The sequence below is a fragment of the Salmo trutta genome, chromosome 28, assembly GCF_901001165.1.
Source record: "Salmo trutta chromosome 28, fSalTru1.1, whole genome shotgun sequence".
NCBI classification, from domain to species: Eukaryota; Metazoa; Chordata; class Actinopteri; order Salmoniformes; family Salmonidae; genus Salmo; species Salmo trutta.
In genome coordinates this window covers 3,149,445-3,173,143 of record NC_042984.1, presented here as the reverse complement: position 1 = coordinate 3,173,143, position 23,699 = coordinate 3,149,445, and the positions used below count along the sequence as shown (strand labels likewise).

At 43.5% G+C, this 23,699-nt stretch overlaps 2 protein-coding genes across 6 annotated transcripts in view; both read right to left on the bottom strand.

Annotated features, from left to right (window-relative positions):
* Positions 1–2,823: 2,823 nt before the first annotated feature.
* cdk20 (cyclin dependent kinase 20) lies at positions 2,824–11,001 on the bottom strand. Its single transcript, XM_029718326.1, has 8 exons — positions 10,695–11,001; positions 10,184–10,297; positions 9,603–9,791; positions 9,289–9,410; positions 8,854–8,916; positions 7,201–7,324; positions 4,256–4,411; positions 2,824–3,809 (listed from the first exon to the last, which is right to left on the bottom strand). The coding sequence occupies exons 1-8, from the start codon at positions 10,767–10,769 to the stop codon at positions 3,621–3,623; spliced, it is 1,032 nt and encodes a 343-aa protein (XP_029574186.1). The 5' UTR covers positions 10,770–11,001; the 3' UTR covers positions 2,824–3,620.
* Positions 11,002–19,633: 8,632 nt separating this feature from the next.
* Positions 19,634–23,699, bottom strand: part of hcfc1b (host cell factor C1b) — a 62,224-nt gene continuing 58,158 nt past the window's right edge. For all 5 annotated transcript variants that reach the window (XM_029718321.1, XM_029718324.1, XM_029718323.1 and 2 more), the window contains 3 exons: positions 23,176–23,485; positions 22,676–22,739; positions 19,634–21,514 (listed from right to left, as the gene is read on the bottom strand). In XM_029718321.1, the coding sequence (XP_029574181.1) occupies positions 21,475–21,514; positions 22,676–22,739; positions 23,176–23,485 (414 nt within the window). In that variant the 3' untranslated portion in view covers positions 19,634–21,474. The remainder of the gene's footprint in view (positions 21,515–22,675; positions 22,740–23,175; positions 23,486–23,699) is intronic.

Sequence of the window (23,699 nt, the reverse complement as noted above, 5' to 3'; positions counted from 1 at the left end):
TACTGCACCATAATGGAGGATGAGTGGTACACTGTACTGCACCAAAATGGAGGCTGAGTGGCACACTGTACTGCACCAAAATGGAGGATGAGTGGTACACTGTACTGCACCATAATGGAGGATGAGTGGTACACTGTACTGCACCAAAATGGAGGATGAGTGGCACACTGTACTGCAGGCCAAAATGGAGGATGAGTGGCACACTGTACTGCACCATAATGGAGGATGAGTGGCACACTGTACTGCACCATAATGGAGGATGAGTGGCACACAGTACTGCACCAAAATGGAGGATGAGTGGCACACTGTACTGCAGGCCAAAATGGAGGATGAGTGGCACACTGTACTGCACCATAATGGAGGATGAGTGGCACACTGTACTGCAGGCCAAAATGGAGGATGAGTGGCACACAGTACTGCACCATAATGGAGGATGAGTGGCACACTGTACTGCAGGCCAAAATGGAGGATGAGTGGCACACAGTACTGCACCATAATGGAGGATTACATTTACATTTTAGCAGATGCTCTTATCCAGAGCGACTTACAGTAGTGAATACATACATTTCATTTTCATTTCATACATTTTTTTATTTTTTTTGTACTGGTCCCCCGTGGGAATCAAACCCACAACCCTGGCGTTGCACACACCATGCTGGCGTTGCAAACACCATGCTCTACCAACTGAGCCACAGGGAAGAGGATGAGTGGTACACTGTACTGCACCATAATGGAGGATGAGTGGTACACTGTACTGCACCATAATGGAGGATGAGTGGTACACTGTACTGCACCATAATGGAGGATGAGTGGTACACTGTACTGCACCATAATGGAGGATGAGTGGCACACTGTACTGCACCAAAATGGAGGATGAGTGGCACACTGTACTGCACCAAAATGGAGGATGAGTGGTACACTGTACTGCACCATAATGGAGGATGAGTGGCACACTGTACTGCACCATAATGGAGGATGAGTGGTACACTGTACTGCACCATAATGGAGGATGAGTGGTACACTGTACTGCACCATAATGGAGGATGAGTGGCACACTGTACTGCACCAAAATGGAGGATGAGTGGTACACTGTACTGCACCATAATGGAGGATGAGTGGTACACTGTACTGCACCATAATGGAGGATGAGTGGTACACTGTACTGCACCATAATGGAGGATGAGTGGTACACTGTACTGCACCATAATGGAGGATGAGTGGCACACTGTACTGCACCAAAATGGAGGATGAGTGGCACACTGTACTGCACCAAAATGGAGGATGAGTGGTACACTGTACTGCACCATAATGGAGGATGAGTGGCACACTGTACTGCACCATAATGGAGGATGAGTGGTACACTGTACTGCACCATAATGGAGGATGAGTGGTACACTGTACTGCACCATAATGGAGGATGAGTGGCACACTGTACTGCACCAAAATGGAGGATGAGTGGTACACTGTACTGCACCATAATGGAGGATGAGTGGTACACTGTACTGCACCATAATGGAGGATGAGTGGTACACTGTACTGCACCATAATGGAGGATGAGTGGTACACTGTACTGCACCATAATGGAGGATGAGTGGTACACTGTACTGCACCATAATGGAGGATGAGTGGTACACTGTACTGCACCAAAATGGAGGATGAGTGGTACACTGTACTGCACCATAATGGAGGATGAGTGGTACACTGTACTGCACCATAATGGAGGATGAGTGGTACACTGTACTGCACCATAATGGAGGATGAGTGGTACACTGTACTGCACCATAATGGAGGATGAGTGGTACACTGTACTGCACCAAAATGGAGGATGAGTGGTACACTGTACTGCACCATAATGGAGGATGAGTGGTACACAGTACTGCACCAAAATGGAGGCTAAGTGGTACACTGTACTGCACCATAATGGAGGATGAGTGGTACACAGTACTGCACCAAAATGGAGGCTAAGTGGTACACTGTACTGCAGGCCAAAATGGAGGCTGAGTGGCAGAATGTACTGCACTAAAATGGAGGATGAGTGGCAGAATGTACTGCACCAAAATGGAGGCTAAGTGGCACAATTATTCAGGCTATAGCTGTTTAAAGACTTTAGTCTGGTAAATGCATACGACCTAAGAACATTTCCGAATGGTACTCTGAAGTATATATTATAACAACTACAACCACGAAAGACCTTGGGACTTCTGGGGAACGCAACCAGAGACTCTCTGATGAACTATTATCCAGCAGACAGACCGGCGATCGCAGAGAGGGACAACAAAGGCATACACTCGTAAATGTGTAAATTGACATTTATTTTCGAATGATCGGCTGTTCATGTTAAAAGTATTAGCATTTCATGACTGTAGTTATCAACTGTATTACAGTGAATCCTCTCTGAGTTTCCCGCTCTTGAACCCTTTCCCTTTGTCTATCAAGCCGTCATATCGGCTTAGCCCATAGGGACTTCTATATCACGTCAGTAAACAATGTACCTACTGTGTGTGTGTGTTTCTGTAACTCTGTGATTAAGTTAGTTAGTAAATAAATAATGAAGCCAATTTGTATATCGCTGATTCATGATGTAGGCTCGGGTTCGTGCAGATACCCAAGAGTTTGTGACATTCACAATATGACTGATGAGGTAATAATACATTAAGTATTATTAAGTGACTGTAAATCGATAAGATATGAAAATATCTGAAGAGAGTTAAATTCGGGAAATAGAAACTCTTTAAAACATTTCCCGTGGTGCCCCGAATTCCTAGTTAATTGAAGTTACATGATTAGTTTAATCGCGTAATTAAATGACACATAGAGAATTGATTTGATAATGTATAGTCCTCACATTTAATGACAGTCAACGCTACAACAATGAGCACCATGAGTCAGCAAGGCTGTCCATACTGTCTCACACACACGCACACACACACACACACACACACACACACACACACACACACACACACACACACACACACACACACACACACACACACACACACACACACACACACACACACACAAACAAACACACAAATTAAGAAAATGACATGGTTTTCACATCACAGCATGCATTATCTACATACCAATATCAATATTCTATGGTGCAATTAACATAGCCTGAGTTCCTGATCTGTTTGTGTTGTCTTGCCAACTCCCAACTTCCATAACAATGACAGCAAATGGAGATGGCAAGACAGCACAAACAGATCAGGAACTCAGGCTAGGATGGATGACAAAAACAAGGAAGAACAGTCGGTCATAGACGCCAGGCGTGTCCTTGGACCAGAGCAGGATCCACCAGGCTACATTCTGGGATGTATTCATTAGTCACACACCGTTGCAAAACAGTTTTGCAATGGAAAACGATTTGCAACGAGAACAAGGGTTTTCTATTGGACAAATTCCGTTTGGTCCCGTTTGGTTCTGTTTGGTCCCGTTTGGTTTTCTAGTGAATACACCCCTGGTTTAAGCAGCCTGGGATGAACATGAAGAACAGTCATACACACCTTGTACCAGTGCAGAGTCCACCAGGCTCTGACAGTCAAACATAAAACCTGATTAAACCAGCTTAAGAGCTACTCTCAACCAGGCTATGAAAAGCATTGGGGGCCAGTCAATCATAGACACCGGGCATGTCCCTGGACCAAAGCAGGGTCCACCAGGCTCTCTGAGAGGGGCAGATCTACAGAGAATTCTACAGGAGGCTGGAGTCGCTGACGGGAATGTTTCCCTCCGTGCTGGGGGATAGGCAGCTCCGAGTGGTGGGCCGGCAGCGGCTCAGAGAACAAATAGGGATGGAGCAGGGCCTGAGAGAGAGAGACAGAGACAGACAGAGAGAGAGACAGACAGAGAGAGAAAGAGAGTTGAGAGAGATGGTGTGAGACAAACTGAACTTCTGTTTCAACCTCTCATTCCTAGCCTGGTCGTCCCAGATCTGTGGCACTAGACATGGACTATAGGAGTTGGCAAGACAGCACAAACAGATCTGGAACCAGGCTCTCACCTTGGCTTTCAACTATCATAATGGGCTGGCAGAGAGTTGAGGACGATAACCAGTTTGAAGCATAGGTGCTCTTATCAATCAATGCAAAAAAAAGCTTCCCTTCTATACAGCTTATCAGAGGTTCTATTCTGTTATTCTAGAACCGTTCAGAGGTTCTATTCTGTTATTCTAGAACCGTTCAGAGGTTCTATTCTGTTATTCTAGAACCGTTCAGAGGTTCTATTCTGTTATTCTAGAACCGTTTCTGACCTGCCTGGCGCTGATCCTCTGTTTAGAGGGGTAGACCAGCAACTTGTTGAGCAGGTCCACAGCCTGAGGTGAGGTATCAGGTACTATCTCCTCAAGAGGGATAGCAGGGTTCTCCTTAAAAGTGATCTTATTGTAGTCAGGCAGCTCTGTGATCTCCTGCAGAGACAGAGAGAGAGAGAGAGACAGAGAGAGACAGAGAGAGACAGAGAGAGACAGAGAGAAACAGAGAGAGACAGAGAGAGAGACACGAATTGGCGAGGGCACTAGAACAGTCTGCAGCACCCTGCCTCACCCTACTAGAATCTGAAGTCAAATGTCTACTGTCTGCTGATGATCTGGTGCTTCTGTCCCCAACCAAGGAGGGCCTACAGCAGCACCTAGATATTCTGCACAGATTCTGTCAGACCTGGGCCCTGACAGACCTGGGCCCTGACAGTAAGACAAAAACAATGGTGTTCCAAAAAAGGTTTAGTTTCCAGGACCACAAATACAAATTCCATCTAGACACCGTTGCCCTAGAGCACACAAAAAACGATACATACCTCGGCCTAAACATAAGCGCCACAGGTAACTTCCACAAACTTCCACTCGTCTGAGATCCCCAAAGATTGGAAAGCTGCCGTGGTCATCCCCCTCTTCAAAGGGGGAGACACTCTAGACCCAAACTGCTATAGACCTATATCTACTCTACTCTGCCTTTCTAAGGTCTTCGAAAGCCCAGTTAACAAACAGATTACCGACCATTTCGAATCCCACCGTACCTTCTCCGCTATGCAATCTGGTTTCAGAGCTGGTCATGGGTGCACCTCAGCCACTCTCAAGGTCCTAAACGATATCATAACCACCATCGATAAGAGACAATGCTGTGCAGCTGTATTCATAGACCTGGCCAAGGCTATCGACTCTGTCAATCACCACATTCTTATCGGCAGACTCAACAGCCTTGGTTTCTCAAACGACTGTCTCGCCTGGTTCACCAACTACTTCTCTGATAGAGTTCAGTGTGTCAAATCGGAGGGCCTGTTGTCTGGACCTCTGGCAGTCTCTATGGGATGCCACAGGGTTCAATTCTCAGGCCGACTCTACGCAGACGATACCATTCTGTATACTTCTGGCCCTTCTTTGGACACTGTGTTAACAACCCTCCAGACGAGCTTCAATGCCATACAACTCTCCTTCCGTGGCCTCCAACTGCTCTTAAATGCAAGTGAAACTAAATGCATGCTCTTCAACCGATCGCTGCCTGCACCTGCCCGCCCGTCCAGCATCACTACTCTGGACGGTTCTGACTTAGAATACGTGGACAACTACAAATACCTAGGTGTCTGGTTAGACTGTAAACTCTTCTTCCAGACTCACATCAAACATCTCCAATCCAACACTCTACTCAGCAAACTGGATGCAGTCTATCACAGTGCCATCCGTTTTGTCACCAAAGCCCCATATACTACCCACCACTGCGACCTGTACGGTCTCGTTGGCTGGCCCTCACTACATATCCGTCACCAAACCCACTGGCTCCAGGTCATCTATAAGTCTTTGCTAGGTAAAGCCCTGCCTTATCTCAGCTCACTGGTCACCATAGCAACACCCAGCTGTAGCACACGCTCCAGCAGGTATATCTCACTGGTCATCCCCAAAGCCAACACTTCCTTTGGCCGCCTTTCCTTCCAGTTCTCTGCTGCCAATGACTGGAACGAACTGCAAAAATCGCTGAAGCTGGAGACTCATATCTCACTCACTAACTTTAAGCACCAGTTGTCAGAGCAGCTCACAGATCACCTGTACATAGCCCTGCACCTGTACATAGCCCATCTTGTAAATAGCCCATCCAACTACCTCATCCCCATACTGTTATTTGAATTTTTTTGCTCCTTTGCACCCCAGTATCTCTACTTGCAGACTTATCTTCTGCACATCTATCACGCCAGTGTTTAATTGCTAAATTGTAATTATTTCGCCACTATGGCCTATTTATTGCCTTACCTCCCTTATCTTACCTCCTTTGCACACATTGTATATAGATTTTTTTTCTATTGTGTTATTGACTGTACTTTTGTTTATGTGTAACTCTGTGTTGTTGTTCGTGTCGTTTATCTTGGCCAGGTTACAGTTGTAAATGAGAACTTGTTCTCAACTGGCCTACCTGGTTAAATAAAGGTGAAATTAGAAAATATATATATATATTTTTTTAAAGCTGTGAACGATCTGAGAGACAAGGCAAGAAGGGCATTCTACGCTATCAAAAGGAACATAAATTCAACATACCAATTAGGATCTGGCTGAAAATACTTGAATCAGTTATAGAACCCATTGCCCTTTATGGTTGTGAAGTCTGGGGTCCGCAAACCAACCAAGAATTCACAAAATGGAACAAACACCAAATTGAGACCCTGCATGCAGAATTCTGCTAAAATATATTCTGTGTACAAAATAAAACACCAAATAATGCATGCAGAGCAGAATTAGGCCGATACCCGCTAATTAACAAAATCCAGAAAAGAGACGTAAAATTCTACAACCACCTAAAAGGAAGTGATTCCCAAACCTTCCATAACAAACCCATCACCTATAGAGAGATGAACCTGGAGAAGAGTCCGCTAAGCAAGCTGGTCCTGGGGCTCTGTTCACAAACACAAACAGACCCCACAGAGCCCCAGGACAGCAACACAATTAGACCCAAATCATGAGAAAACAAAAAGATAATTACTTGACACTTAAGTACTTACTTTTGATACTTAAGTATATTTAAAACCAAATACTTTTAGATTTTTACTCAAGTAGTATTTTACCGGTTCACTTTCACTTGAGTCATTTTCTATTAAGGTATCTTTACTTTTACTCAAGTATGACAATTGAGTACTTTTTCCACCCATGCTACCTAATATACAGTAGAATATCCCTGAAAATGTGTGTATGGACAGATGGACAGAGAGCAGTCTCACCGGCCAAATGTGCTGGTTGGGTGTCCCCAGGACTCGGAGAACACAGCACAGCTGTTCTATGTCATTCTCTCCAGGGAACAGAGGGGAGTTATTCAGAAGTTCCCCAAATATACATCCCACTGCCCTGTGGACAGCAGAGATTGGGGTTAGATACATCAGTAGAGACTGGGGATAGATACATCACTAGAGACTGGGGTTAGATACATCAGTAGAGACTGGGGTTAGATACATCCCACTGCCCTGTGGACAGTAGAGACTGGGGTTAAATACATCAGTAGAGACTGGGGTTAGATACATCAGTAGAGACTGGGGTTAGATACATCAGTAGAGACTGGGGTTAGATACATCAGTAGAGACTGGGGTTAGATACATCACAAGAGACTGGGGATAGATACATCAGTAGAGACTGGGGTTAGATACATCATTAGAGACTGGGGTTAGATACATCAGTAGAGACTGGGGATAGATACATCAGTAGAGACTGGGGTTAGATACATCAGTAGAGACTGGGGTTAGATACATCAGTAGAGACTGGGGTTAGATACATCAGTAGAGACTGGGGATAGATACATCAGTAGAGACTGGGGTTAGATACATCAGTAGAGACTGGGGTTAGATACATCACTAGAGACTGGGGATAGATACATCAGTAGAGACTGGGGTTAGATACATCAGTAGAGACTGGGGTTAGATACATCACTAGAGACTGGGGATATATACATCAGTAGAGACTGGGGTTAGATACATCACTAGAGACTGGGGTTAGATACATCACTAGAGACTGGGGATAGATACATCAGTAGAGACTGGGGTTAGATACATCACTAGAGACTGGGGTTAGATACATCACTAGAGACTGGGGTTAGATACATCACTAGAGACTGGGGTTAGATACATCAGTAGAGACTGGGGATAGATACATCAGTAGAGACTGGGGATAGATACATCAGTAGAGACTGGGGTTAGATACATCAGTAGAGACTGGGGTTAGATACATCAGTAGAGACTGGGGATAGATACATCAGTAGAGACTGGGGATAGATACATCACTAGAGACTGGGGTTAGATACATCAGTAGAGACTGGGGTTAGATACATCAGTAGAGACTGGGGTTAGATACATCAGTAGAGACTGGGGTTATATACATCAGTAGAGACTGGGGTTAGATACATCAGTAGAGACTGGGGTTAGATACATCAGTAGAGACTGGGGTTAGATACATCAGTAGAGACTGGGGTTAGATACATCAGTAGAGACTGGGGATAGATACATCAGTAGAGACTGGGGATAGATACATCAGTAGAGACTGGGGTTAGATACATCCCACTTCCCTGTGGATGCACAGAACAGACAGAAGAGGATTGGGGTTAATCATCAGGTAGGTGAAAGCAGCTAAACCACAGCTATCTGCTCTACAGGAAACACCTTATCATTACTGCCGTCTGCTCTACAGGAAACACCTTATCATTACTGCCGTCTGCTCTACTGTTGTATACAGTAGATAAGAAATGGCTTATTTACTGAGCTCTCTCTTTAAACATTATCACTGAACTGTTATTATAGGATATGATACCAAATGAAAGCATCAAATCAATTAATCTGTTTGATTGATTAATGAATCAATCAGTGACATGAGAAATGGAATCCTCTTACCAGAGATCTACACCTTCGTCGTATTTTCTTGCCCCATAAAGCAGTTCTGGTGCTCGATACCACCTGAAAACATACAGAGCATGATCATTATTGTTTCCTGTTAATACCCACATGGGGAGGACGAGCTGGAGAAGACTGCTCTGAACAGAGTGCGATGGAGGGGAGTCGTCGATGGCGTAAGTAAGTAATGATTACCTCAACTAAGACATCATGGCTGTGTTTACACAGGCAGCCCAATTCTGATCTTTATTTTTTATTTTTTCCCCACCTATTTTTTATTTTGACCAATCAGATCAGCTGTGAAAAAGATGATGATGTGAAAAGTACTGATGCTATTGGTCAGAAGTCCAATTAGTGGAGAAAAAAAAGAAAGATCACAGCCCATGTAAGCCTGCAGTGAATGGTGCAAACTGGTTTGTACGGTATGCAGTGTACCTGGTGGCCACCTGATGGCTGTAGAGATGCTCTCCGTCGTTGTTGAAAAGTCTGGCCAGGCCAAAGTCTGCTATCTTCAGATGACCTGTAGAGCTGATGAGCAGGTTGGCCGGTTTCAGATCCTGCAGAGAAAGAGAGAGAAACACAGCGCTTTATTATAGCTTATAACCAGGGAACAATGCAGACACAATGTGTGTGTGTGTGTGTGTGTTATAAGAACGTGAGTGATGTCACATTGTGTGTGTGTGTGTGTGTGTGTGTGTGTGTGTGTGTGTGTGTGTGTGTGTGTGTGTGTGCGTGTGTGTGCGTCTCACTCTGTGCATGATGGAGTTCTCGTGGCAGAAGGCAACCCCTTTGAGTAGCATCATCATGTAACCTTTGACATGTGACTCAGTGAGAGGCCTCTGAGAGTTCCTGATGACCTCAGAGAGGTCAGAGAGCATGTACTCAAACACCAAGACGAACCCTGTACCATGGGGAAACACGTCCTTTAGCTTCACCACCTACAACACATGGGGATGGAAGGAAAGTGTTTCTCAAGAGTAGCCGTGTACAACCTCCTCATGGAGGGGGGTGTACAAGTGAGGGGGGTGTACAAGTGAGGGGGTTGTACAAGTGCAATTATACAATAAACTTGGGCAACATTCTAAGGGTTAGGCTATATCAATTATATATATATTTTTTTTTTATGTAACCTTTATTTAACTAGGCAAGTCAGTTAAGAATAAATTCTTATTTACAATGACAGCCTACCCTGGACAAACCCGGACGACGCTGGGCCAATTGTGCTCCACCCTATAGGACTCCCAATCACGGGCCGGATGTGATACAGCCTGGATTCGAACCAGTGCCTAAGACCGCTGCGACACTCGGGAGTCCCAAATTAATAACTCACGTATTGGTTGTCTTCAATTTCCTGTAAAGCTTTGATCTCTCTGAGGGCTTGGTTCGGGATCCCATCCTCCAACTTTCTCAGAGCTACTTTCTTCAGAGCCACAGTCTCCCCGGTCTAAATAACAGAGAAAAGAGCGTTTTAGACACTGCTTGAGAATGTTATATTACTGACGATGGTTTGACTGTCTGCTAACCAAACAAGGGTGGGTATAATGTAATAACTAGCTGCCGAACCACGAAGCTTACTCTTAATGTTTGTCCGTAGGCTGTGAAAAACGTAATGAAATAGCTCACTCCCTACCCGGTATCTTATTCTGCCACTATACAACTTTGTATGCGTTGTTTTGTTGGCGACCTTGTGTTATTTACCAAGGTTTTTGGAACATATTCCTGTTGGAATATATCACAAATAAATACCCACCCAGCCAAAGAAGACCTAGCTATCTACAGTAGACATCTAACGTTAAGTTAGCTATCTGAGTTAAATCAAATAAACAGATTTTAATCCATACCTCGATATGTTTTGCTTTGAAAACAATACCATGGGCTCCTTCTCCTATTCTACCCAAAATACTATATTGGTCCATGGTAAATTACAGAAAACGGTTAACGTTAGCTAGCTAAACGCTCTTGTTGATAAAGCTGGCTTCCTTCAACCAAATGCAAACTTAAATAAGAACATCTACGAACTTCTGGAATATCTAATACATCGTGTTAAAAGCGTGTAAAATAACGCGGTAATACAGTAAACTAGCTATCGTACAGAGAGAATAGTTTTTTCTCCTTAGCAAAATGCTAGCTGGACTGTTGTCATTGACTACGGTGTTGTTATCACGTGACCATAATGGCAGCCTGTAATGCTACACTGCGGAAGACAGGGGGCGCTGTTGTATAGGCATCAGTGTAGTAGCTTCTACCACATGGAAAATATTTGCTTGTACTGATTTCAATGTGTGTACGGCACAGGAGGTTGGTGGCACCTTAAATTAGGGAGGACGGGCTCGTGGTAAATGACTGGAGTGGATTTCATGGAATGGTAGCAAATACATCAAACACATTGCTTTCCAGGTGTTTGATGCTGTTCCATTTGCTCCGTTTCTGTCCATGATTAATGAGCCGTTCTCCTCTCAGCAGTACATGGCCAAGATGTTCAAATGTTCATAGATGACCAGCACGGTCAGATAATAATAATCACAGTGGTTGTAGAGGGTGCAACAGATCAGCACCTCAGGAGTAAATGTCAGTTGGATTTTTATAGCCGATCATTCAGAGTTAGAGACAGCAGGGGTGGCAGGGTAACCTAGTGGTTAGAGTGGAGGGACGGCAACTAGCCTAGTGGTTAGAGCGTTGGGCTTGTAACCTGAAAGTTTGCAAGTTCGAATCCCTGAGCTGACAAGATAAAAATCTGTCGTTCTACCCCCTGAACAAGGCAGTTAACCCACTGTTCCCAGGCCGTCATTGAAAATAAGAATTTGTTCTTAACTGACTTGGCTAGTTAATTAAAAAGGTGTGGTCCTGGAGTTGGGAAGCAATGATCTAGTTTACTCACCAAAGCTGTAGGCTACAGATTTATATTATTGACTAGGCCTATATCTCTGTTTAATCTAATTAATAAATCAGTTAATTAAGAATAAAAATCATTATTTTGTGAGAAATATAAGATATTTTTACAAGTTGCAATAAAGGTGTCCTGTCCAGAAGCAATCCCTATTCCCCTACCCCTTAGATCTCAGAGAGTTGTGGGGTCCTGTCCAGAAACAATCCCTATTCCCCTACACTTTATATCTCAGAGAGTTGTGGGGTCCTGTCCAGAAACAACCCCTATTCCCCTACCCCTTAGATCTCAGAGAGTTGTGGGGTCCTGTCCAGAAACAACCCCTATTCCCCTACCCCTTAGATCTCAGAGAGTTGTGGGGTCCTGTCCAGAAACAACCCCTATTCTCCTACCCCTTAGATCTCAGAGAGTTGTGGGGTCCTGTCCAGAAACAACCCCAATCCCTACCCCTTAGATCTCAGAGAGTTGTGGGGTCCTGTCCAGAAACAACCCCAATCCCTACCCCTTAGATCTCAGAGAGTTGTGGGGTCCTGTCCAGAAACAACCCCAATCCCTACCCCTTAGATCTCAGAGAGTTGTGGGGTCCTGTCCAGAAACAATCCCTATTCCCCTACCCCTTAGATCTCAGAGAGTTGTGGGGTCCTGTCCAGTAACAACCCCTATCCCCCTACCCCTTAGATCTCAGAGAGTTGTGGGGTCCTGTCCAGTAACAACCCCAATCCCTACCCCTTAGATCTCAGAGAGTTGTGGGGTCCTGTCCAGAAACAACCCCTATTCTCCTACCCCTTAGATCTCAGAGAGTTGTGGGGTCCTGTCCAGAAACAACCCCTATTCCCCTACCCCTTAGATCTCAGAGAGTTGTGGGGTCCTGTCCAGTAACAACCCCTATTCTCCTACCCCTTAGATCTCAGAGAGTTGTGGGGTCCTGTCCAGAAACAACCCCTATTCCCCTACCCCTTAGATCTCAGAGAGTTGTGGGGTCCTGTCCAGAAACAACCCCAATCCCTACCCCTTAGATCTCAGAGAGTTGTGGGGTCCTGTCCAGTAACAACCCCTATTCCCCTACCCCTTAGATCTCAGAGAGTTGTGGGGTCCTGTCCAGAAACAACCCCTATTCCCCTACCCCTTAGATCTCAGAGAGTTGTGGGGTCCTGTCCAGTAACAACCCCTATTCCCCTACCCCTTAGATCTCAGAGAGTTGTGGGGTCCTGTCCAGAAACAACCCCTATTCCCCTACCCCTTATATCTCAGAGAGTTGTGGGGTCCTGTCCAGTAACAACCCCTATCCCCCTACCCCTTAGATCTCAGAGAGTTGTGGGGTCCTGTCCAGAAACAACCCCTATTCCCCTACCCCTTAGATCTCAGAGAGTTGTGGGGTCCTGTCCAGAAACAATCCCTATCCCCCTACCCCTTAGATCTGAGAATTGGACAGGTGTAAAGTAAAATTCCACCAAGCCTATCAGAGGGTGAGGTGGAGCTCTCACCATGTCACCACCCATCAATCCCAGTGTCTAGACTCTGGGCAGTAGGGGCTATGGGTTGTTTCTGGACAGGCCATGGGTATTGTGGTAGCTCAGTCAGTCTGGCAAATGTTAACATTTTAACCATTGAACAGACGCTCTTATCCATAGCAACTTACAGTAGTGAATGCATACATTTCATACATTTTTTTTTTTCCCACACTGGTCCCCCGTGGGAATCAAACCCACAATCCTGGCATTGCAAACACCATGCTCTACCAACTGAGCCACACAGGCAGTGCAGTTAAAAACGTAATTTGCGATACTGGTATCGCCCAGCCCTAGTTTGAGATCGAAATAACACTCTGAAATTGTGAAAATTATGAAAATGCCCTTCTTTGTGTAAAAGCTGTTTGAAAACAAATGACTGGAATTTCAGCCTGTTCAGGTGGGATGGAACTTTTGGCCCACATCATGATGTCACAATGTGATCTGATTATAATAGACCAATGACAGTTCATCGCACGATGACACGGTACGTGATCCTCCCACTATAACTTAACTATACAGTTTATTAGGTTACAGATTAAAGAAATGATCAACTTCACAGGGTGGTGAAAGTACATTGGCAGGTGATCGGCAGGTAACCTAGCGGTGAGAGCGTCGGGCAAGTAACCGAAAGGCTGCTAGATCGAATCCCTGTGCTGACAAGGTAAAAATCTGTCGTTCTGTCTCTGAACAAGGCAGTTAACCCACTGTTCCTAGGCCGTCATTGTAAATAAGAATTTGTTCTTAACTGACTTGCCTAGTTAAACAATGATAAAATAAAAACCTTAATGCTCCTTTACAATAAATACCAAAGGCCTTATTCTGGTGACATGTTGATCGATGCTTGACAGCCGTTTGACATGAATGATTATGGAATCATGTTGACTTGCGGTTGTGAGGCTGGTTGGACGTACTGCCAAATTCTCTAAAATGACGTTGGTGGTGGCTTATGGTAGAGAAGTTAACATTCAATTCTCTGGCAACAGCTCCGGTGGACATTCCTGCAGTCAGCATGCCAATTGCGCGCTCCTTCAAAACTTGAGACATCTGTGGCATTGTGTTGTGTGACAAAACTGCACATTTTAGAGTAGCCTTATTGTCCCCCAGCACAAGGTGCACCTGTGTAATAATCATGCTGTTTAATCAGCTTTTGTCAGGTGGATGGATTATATTGGCAAAGGAAAAATGCTCACGAAGGGATGTGAACAAATTTGTACACACAATTTGAGAGAAAAGAGCTTTATGTGTGTATGGAACATTTCTGGGATCTTCTATTTAACATGTGTTTATATTTTTGTTCAGTATAGAATAACAGATTTTTCTTGGATTAAGTGTTTTTTTTCTTCATGACAAACTTTAAATGGTGGCTGAATTCTCCTTAGACAGCTTGAATACCTCAACACAGAGGGCCTCTAATGCTTTAGAAAGTCTATGTATTTGTCATTATCAACATCAAATCTCCAATTCACTGTCATGTCATTTTCCAAATATGTATATTTAAGTATATTTTCGGATGTTAGTTACACTTAACCCCTCAGTCCCAATATCACTGCCCCAGGATGTCCGATCCTTACACAGGTGCACCTAGCAAAAAGTTGTTGAAGTCAGAAGTCTAAATACACTTTAGCCAAATACATTTAAACTCACTTTTTCACAATTCCTGACATTTAATCCTAGCAAAAATTCCCTGTTTTAGGTCAGTTAGGATCACCACTTTATTTTAAGAATGTGAAATGTCAGAATAATAGTAGAGAGAATGATTTATTTCAGCTTTTGTTTCTTTCATCACATTCCCAGTGAATCAGAAGTTTACATACACTCAATTAGTATTTGGTTGCATTGCCTTTATATTGTTTAACTTGGGTCAAACGTTTTGGATAGCCTTCCACAAGCTTCCCACAATAAGTTTGGTGAATTTTGGCCCGTTCCTCCTGACAGAGCTGGTGTAACCGAGTCAGGTTTGTAGGCCTCTTTGCTATAACACGCTTTTTCAGTTCTGCCCACAAATTTCTATGGGATTGAGGTCAGGGCTTTGTGATGGCCACTCCAATACCTTGACTGTGTTGTCCTTAAGCCATTTTGCCACAACTTTGGAAGTATGCTTGGGGCCATTGTCCATTTGGAAGACCCATTTGCGACCAAGCTTTAATCTCTTGACTGATGTCTTGAGATGTTACTTCAATATATCCACATAATTTTCCATCCTCATGATGCCATCTATTTTGTGAAGTGCACCAGTCCCTCCTGCAGCAAAGCACCCCCACAATATGGTGCTGCCACCCCCGTGCTTCATGGTTGGGATGGTGTTCTTCGGCTTGCAAGCGTCCCCCTTTTTCCTCCAAACATAACGATGGTCATTATGGCCAAACAGTTCTATTTTTGTTACATCAGACCAGAGGACATTTCTCCAAAAAGTACAATCTTTGTCCCCATGTGCAGTTGCAAATCGTAGTCTGGCTTTTTTTTATGGCGGTTTTGGAGCAGTGGCTTCTTCCTTGCTGAGCGGCCTTTCAGGTTATGTCGATATAGGACTCGTTTTACTGTGGATATAGATACTTTTGTACCTGTTTCCTCCAGCATCTTCACAAGGTCCTTTGCTGTTGTTCTGGGATTGATTTGCACTTTTCGCACCAAAGTACGTTCATCTCTAGGAGACAGAACGCGTCTCCTTCCTGAGCGGTATGACGGATGCGTGGTCCCATGGTGTTTATACTTGCGTACTGTTGTTTGTACAGATGAATGTGGTACCTTCAGGCATTTGGAAATTGCTCCCAAAGATGAACCAGACTTGTGGAGGTCTTTGTGAGGTCTTGGCTGATTTCTTTTGATTTTCCCACGATGTCAAGCAAAGAGGCACCGAGTTTGAAGGTAGGCCTTGAAATACATCCACAGGTACACCTCCAATTGACTCAAATGATGTCAATTAGCCTATCAGAAGCTTCTAAAGCCATGACATAATTTTCTGGAATTCTCCAAGCTGTTTAAAGGCACAGTCAACTTAGTGTATGTAAACTTCAGACCCAATGGAATTGTGATTCAGTGAATTATAAGTGAAATAATCTGTCTGTAAACAATTGTTGGAAAAATTACTTGTGTTATTAACAAAGTAGATGTCCTAACCGACTTGCCAAAACTATAGTTTGTTAACAAGAAATTTGTGGAGTGGTTGAAAAACGAGTTTTAATAACTCCAACCTAAGTGTATGTAAACTTCCGACTTCAACTGTATACAGAGAAAATTATTTTTGTTTGCTAATGCCTAAGTTTGACCAAAACGATGGAACAAGTGTATATGGCTTTAAGAATGCCAAAATCAGCTATAAATGTTTATGCCATAGTCTAAGTATGTACAGTATGTCTGATTATATAGTCCCCATAGTCTAAGTATGTATGATTGTATAGTCCATTGGTTCACTGAATTTGTTCAAAATCTGTTTCTCTCCTATTTGGCTGTTATTTGTATATTTTACCGCTTAAAAATGACATTACAATGTCAATATCTCTGTCCCACAAAGTCAGACTCTTCCGAGGTAAAGTTCTCCTGGTTCAGTGGAGTCTCCCGCAGTATTGGCAGGTTCTACAGTACATCATCCCAGTAAAGTCCACAACCGTATAACTGTACAACCTATTTTTGTATTTTTGAATATCTTTTCATTCAGTTATTACTCTTTTAACTTTAAAAAAAAAAACCCGCATCCATTCCATAGTTTGTGTTTGTTTGATAATCCAACTGTTTTAAGTTTAAAAAGGTTAAGGATATTTATCCTAAATTTACTATAAATTTCTATTATGCCCATTTTAACCTTGAAATAGGAATAATCCCTTGAAAATGGCATTAGAAATCATCATTTTACGTGACATCCAGGCCTAACTTTATCACATTTACATTTTACATTTTAGTCATTTAGCAGACGCTCTTATCAAGAGCGACTTACAGTAGTGAATGCATACATTTCATACATTTTTTTTTTTATGTCCATACTTCTCTTCACCCAATCATTGTTTGACCAGCCTGTAACAACCAGCAACAACAACAAAAAATACTACTTTTTCCAGGTTGGCTGGTCTACTATATAGTCAGAGGAAAAACATAACACCAAGACATTATTGAGCAGGGAGACAATAGTAGTGTAAAGTACTTAAGTAGTTTTTGGGGGTATCTGTACTAAACTATTTATATTTTTGACAACTTTTACTTCACTACATTCCTAAAGAAAAGTATGTATTTTCTACTCAATACATTTCCCACGACACCCAAAAGTACTCGTTAACATTTTGGATGCTTAGCAGGAGGGGAAAACTGTCTTATTCAACCACTTAAAGAGAAAATCCCTGGTCATCCCTACTGCCTCTGATCTGGAGGACTCACTAAACAGAGAACATCCCTGGTCATCCCTACTGCCTCTGATCTGGAGGACTCACTAAACAGAGAACATCCCTGGTCATCTCTACTAGCCTCTGATCTGGAGGACTCACTAAACAGTGAACATCCCTGGTCATCCCTACTGCCTCTGATCTGGAGGACTCACTAAACAGAGAACATCCCTGGTCGTCCCTACTGCCTCTGATCTGGAGGACTCACTAAACAGATAACATCCCTGGTCATCCCTACTGCCTCTGATCTGGAGGACTCACTAAACAGAGAACATCCCTGGTCATCCCTACTGCCTCTGATCTGGAGGACTCACTAAACAGAGAACATCCCTGGGCATCCCTACTGCCTATGGAGGACTCACTAAACAGAGAACATCCCTGGTCATCCCTACTGCCTCTGGAGGACTCACTAAACAGAGAACATCCCTGGTCATCCCTACTGCCTCTGATCTGGAGGACTCACTAAACAGAGAACATCCCTGGTCATCTCTACTGCCTCTGATCTGAAGGACTCACTAAACAGAGAACATCCCTGGTCATCACTACTGCCTCTGATCTGAAGGACTCACTAAACACAAATGCTTTGCTTGTAAATGATGTCTGAGTGTTGGAGTGTTCCCCTGGCTATCTGTAAATGATGTCTGAGTGTTGGAGTGTTCCCCTGGCTATCTGTAAATGATGTCTGAGTGTTGGAGTGTTCCCCTGGCTATCTGTAAATGATGTCTGAGTGTTGGAGTGTTCCCCTGGCTATCTGTAAATGATGTCTGAGTGATGGAGTGTTCACCGGGCTATCTGTAAATGATGTCTGAGTGTTGGAGTGTTCCCCTGGCTATCTGTAAATGATGTCTGAGTGTTGGAGTGTTCCCCTGGATATCTGTAAATGATGTCTCAGTGTTGGAGTGTTCCCCTGGCTATCTGTAAATGATGTCTGAGTGATGGAGTGTTCCCCTGGCTATCTGTAATGATGTCTGAGTGTTGGAGTGTTCCCCTGGCTATCTGTAAATGATGTCTGAGTGATGGAGTGTTCACCGGGCTATCTGTAAATGATGTCTGAGTGTTCCCCTGGGTATCTGTAAATGATGTCTGAGTGTTGGAGTGTTCCCCTGGCTATCTGTAAATGATGTCTGAGTGTTGGAGTGTTCCCCTGGCTATCTGTAAATGATGTCTGAGTGTTGGAGTGTTCCCCTGGATATCTGTAAATGATGTCTGAGTGTTGGAGTGTTCCCCTGGCTATCTGTAAATGATGTCTGAGTGTTGGAGTGTTCCCCTGGATATCTGTAAATGATGTCTGAGTGTTGGAGTGTTCCCCTGGCTATCTGTAAATGATGTCTCAGTGTTGGAGTGTTCCCCTGGCTATCTGTAAATGATGTCTGAGTGTTGGAGTGTTCCCCTGGATATCTGTAAATGATGTCTGAGTGTTGGAGTGTTCCCCTGGCTATCTGTAAATGATGTCTCAGTGTTGGAGTGTTCCCCTGGCTATCTGTAAATGATGTCTGAGTGATGGAGTGTTCCCCTGGCTATCTGTAAATGATGTCTGAGTGTTCCCCTGGATATCTGTAAATGATGTCTGAGTGTTGGAGTGTTCCCCTGGCTATCTGTAAATGATGTCTGAGTGTTCCCCTGGATATCTGTAAATGATGTCTGAGTGTTGGAGTGTTCCCCTGGCTATCTGTAAATGATGTCGGAGTGTTGGAGTGTTCCCCTGGATATCATTAAATTAAACAAACAAGAACATCGTGCTGTCTGGTTTTCTTAACATAAGGAATTTGAAATGATTTACACATTTACTTTCACTTTTGATACTTAAGTATATTTTTGCAATTATATTCACTTTTAATACTTAAGTATATTTAAAAACCCAAATACCTTTTGACCTTTACTCAAGTAGGATTTTATTGGGTAACTTTTACTCGAGTCATTTTCTACTAAGGTATCTTTACTTTTACTCAAGTATGACAATTGGGTACTTTTTCCACCACTGGAGACAAGACATTACTGAGCAGGGAGACAACGCATTTCGTTTTTCAATTTTTTTTTTTTTTATATATCAAGACATACAGCAACCGAGATGACAAACATGTAAAAACATTTTTGTTACAGATAATTATTAAAAAAGGTTTGTTTATTGTTTTTTTTGTTTTTTTTACTTTACTTGCTACGTGAAGGAAGGAACTAATTTACAACTGAGCTCAAACCCTGTCTGCATCATTCAATCATTCTTCATAATGAACATTTCCCACCTCTAAGTAAATAAAATGCTCTGTTCAAAAAGACACGCATGCCAACTACATGGAAAACATTTGTCACATTACACACACTTGCATACCTAAACATATGTAAAGCAAAGAATAATAATAATAATAATAATAATAATAACAACAACAATACACCGAAAGTAATGTGAATGGTTATCAATATCAACAGTTTGTCCGCATTTTTGGGGGGCAGAAAATATCCCAGTTAATTCTCAGAACTCTAAAAACAAGGCTTGGAAAAAGAACCTTCTAAATTCCATAGATGTCAACAAATGCATTCTATGGACTATCAACAGGTCGAGACGAGGAGGAGGACAGGTGAAAATGAGCTTTTCTTCTGCAAATCAATTCCTTTAATAAAAAAAAAAAAACTGAAAGTAAAAAAAAACAAAAAACATCCACTCGCCTCTTTTAGTCAAATCTTACGTTCTGTTCTTTCATCTTCCGCAGCAGAGCAAGTACAAAAAAAAAAGTCCTTATTTAACGCTTCATTAGACCACCAATTCTGAAATAAGTGTCAAATTACCTGTCGAAATAGGGCTGTGAAAAACCATTGTACTTTTCACCCTGGCTGGCTGGCTGGCAGTCAGTCAGTCAGTGTCCACACATCCTCCAATGAAAAGGAAACAGACTACTTTATTCTCTAGTCTCCTAAACCTACATCAAAAACACTTCCTGTGACGTGGGTACGAATGAACACAGTGATGTCACAAAGCAAGACGAAAGCCAGGACAAATACAGAGTCTTAAAATCGGTTGACGATGATGATGATTCCCCTTCAAAATGGAGAAACACTTTGTCCTCCCCAAGTGCTGTCTGTTTTCCTATCGCTGTGTTTGTCTCCCCCCCACCCCGTGACGACGTTATGATGCTGTGTTCTTCTGTTCCAACCGTCTAACTTTCGCAACCACCTGGATCCTTCTAAATGTGACCAATCGACCGACGAGCAAAATGACATAGGACATACACAGCTATTTGGTGCTGTGTATTGCTTGTGTTGATAAACCCGGGAGTGGGGGAAAAGCATGGGATAGAGACTAAAGAACTAGCTAGCAACTACAGTTAAAGCGGACTCAGTTTTTTTTCGTATTTTTTGATTTCACCGAAAATCATCAAAAAGAAAAAAAAGGGAAAAAAAGCAAGAAAAATGTAATTATGTGCTTTCAACCGTTTTAACAGAAGATCAGTAATAAACCAATAAAGAACAAGAGGTCGAAACAAGGTGTCCTTGGCACCACGACCTCCAGTGATGAGGGCAGGGTTCTGGGATTATTTTCATCTGGGTTTTTCTTGCGGACATTTTGTAAATGATGGGTAGTTTGGGTCCAGGTTTGGGGGACCGCTCTGGGCCCAGGTTTGGGGGACCGCTCTGGGCCCAGGTTTGGGGGACCGCTCTGGGCCCAGGTTTGGGGGACCGCTCTGGGCCCAGGTTTGGGGGACCGCTCTGGGTCCAGGTTTGGGGGCTGAGGTTGAGGCAAGGATATTGTAGATAGTTGGTGAGGGGCTGGTTGAGGCTGGGGTGTTGTATTCAGTAGGAAGGTGTTGTATTCAGTTCAGTTATAGTCATCATGGACAGCAAGAGGAGAAGAAGGAAACCCCCTTTACTGGTCTGATCTGGCCTTCTTTGGACCAGTAGCTTTCCTAAAGGAGAGAAACAACACGAGTCAACAGATGAACATAGACAGGGGGGGGCTGCAGGGTTAAGAGTCATGAGAGAGTGTTAAGAGTCGAGACGAGAATAAAGTTGAGAGTTTAAGGCTCACCCATGTTGAATGTTATATATATATATATATATATATATATATATATATATATATATATACACATATTTTTGTGTGCATCTGAGTTGATGTTGTATCGATTCCCGAGGTCATTTCATATTAATCTAAGATCTTGATCAGAAACTCGGGTAGAAATACAGCCAGTATGACGCAAAACGCATCATACCGGCTAGATTTTTTTATCCCCCCCCCCCCCCCCCCCCAGATATCTGAAAAGTTAATTGCTGACATGCAAAGCATTTTGGGACTGCATCAACAGCGGACTAATTAAACAAATACCAAAATATAGTTTGAGTGGAGTGTAAAGTTAAGAATTATGACAGAGGAGTGACTGGGCTTGATCACAACTGACTACAAGTACTTTGTTCAAATACTTTGGCATTTCTCAAATAAATTCATAGCATTTTTTTTTAGGAATGTAGTGTTAAAAAACCTATTATTTCATGTGGATGAAGAGAGAGAGAGAGAGACAGGGAGAGAGACAGGGAGAGTGAGAACAGGGAGAGTGAGAGAGAGACAGGGAGAGTGAGAGAGAGAACAGGGAGAGTGAGAGAGAGACAGGGAGAGAGAGAGAGAGAGACAGGGAGAGAGAGAGAGACAGGGAGAGAGAGAGAGAGACAGGGAGAGAGAGAGAGAGAACAGGGAGAGTGAGAGAGAGACAGGGAGAGAGAGAGAGAGACAGGGAGAGAGAGAGAGAGAGACAGGGAGAGAGAGAGAGAGACAGGGAGAGAGAGAGAGACAGGGAGAGAGAGAGAGACACAGGGAGAGTGAGAGAGACACAGGGAGAGTGAGAGAGACACAGGGAGAGTGAGAGAGACACAGGGAGAGTGAGAGAGAGTGAGAGAGAGAGAGAGAGAGTGAGAGAGTGAGAGAGAGTGAGAGACAGGGAGAGTGAGTGAGAGACAGGGAGAGTGAGTGAGAGAGAGTGAGAGAGAGTGAGAGACAGGGAGAGTGAGTGAGAGTGAGAGACAGGGAGAGTGAGTGAGAGTGAGAGAGAGAGAGGGGGATGAATGGTACTCACATGTCAGGCGAGGAGCCTGGTCTCTTAGCAGTAGGTTTAGCTGCAACGCCATCTTTACCTACTTCTACAGGGAGAGGACATAGGATTGTAATAATATATTTTATTATAGCACTTCTCATTACAACGAGAAACTCAAAAGGCGCTTTAAAAACTAAACGTTTTGTCATAGACTAAAGGTGGCAAACGTTAGCTTTTTATTTTTAAACGAAAGAGCATCATGAAGTATAGGTCGTTGCTATGGAGTCCATCAATCTTCATTTCAATACATCAAAAGGTCAACACAAGTCAAGTTTGGATTTGTTCCATTATAAATAACCAGAGTCCTCTGGTATAATAGAATATCAACTTTTATTTATATGTATTTATACAGGGAATTAATTCCCTTTCAGATCAATGGGAGCTCTGTTCCACTTAAGAGCAGCACAAAATACAAAACACAATAAGGAATTAGTGACACAGTTTAGAGACAGAGGAAAGCAGGCTAGCTTAGCGTTCCGTACCTTGGAGCCACCTGACCTGCGTGGCAGGGCCGTAGCCCTTCTCGTTGCGGGCTGCGATGCGGAAGATGATGGCAGGCTTGGTAGTGTAGTCTATGTGTGCGTTGGAGAGGCTGGACGACTGCACCAGGCAGGAAGGATTGGGCCCACAGAACACCCGCATGAAAGCCAGCTGGGCTGGGGTGGTGGTGGTAGTGGGCTTGGCTTGCTCCCCACTCTGGGCGCTCTGGATGGCCAGGTACACCGAGTACTCGATGATCTTACCAGATGTAACCGACGGAGGCTCCCAGGTCAGGTGGGCTCCGTCTGGGCTCTGAGGGGAGAGAGGGAAGGAGTGGGGAGAGAGAGAGAGAGAGAGAGAGAGAGAGAGAGAGAGAGGAGGGGGAAGGGAGAGAAACTTTTAAAACTCCAGTGAGATAAATGTAACATTACTGATCTCTGACGTGGCGTGTTTTGAGCTATGAACACAAATTCAAAAGAAACTAAATAAAACATTCAAATTAAAAATAACGCTCCCTGGGCAAAGG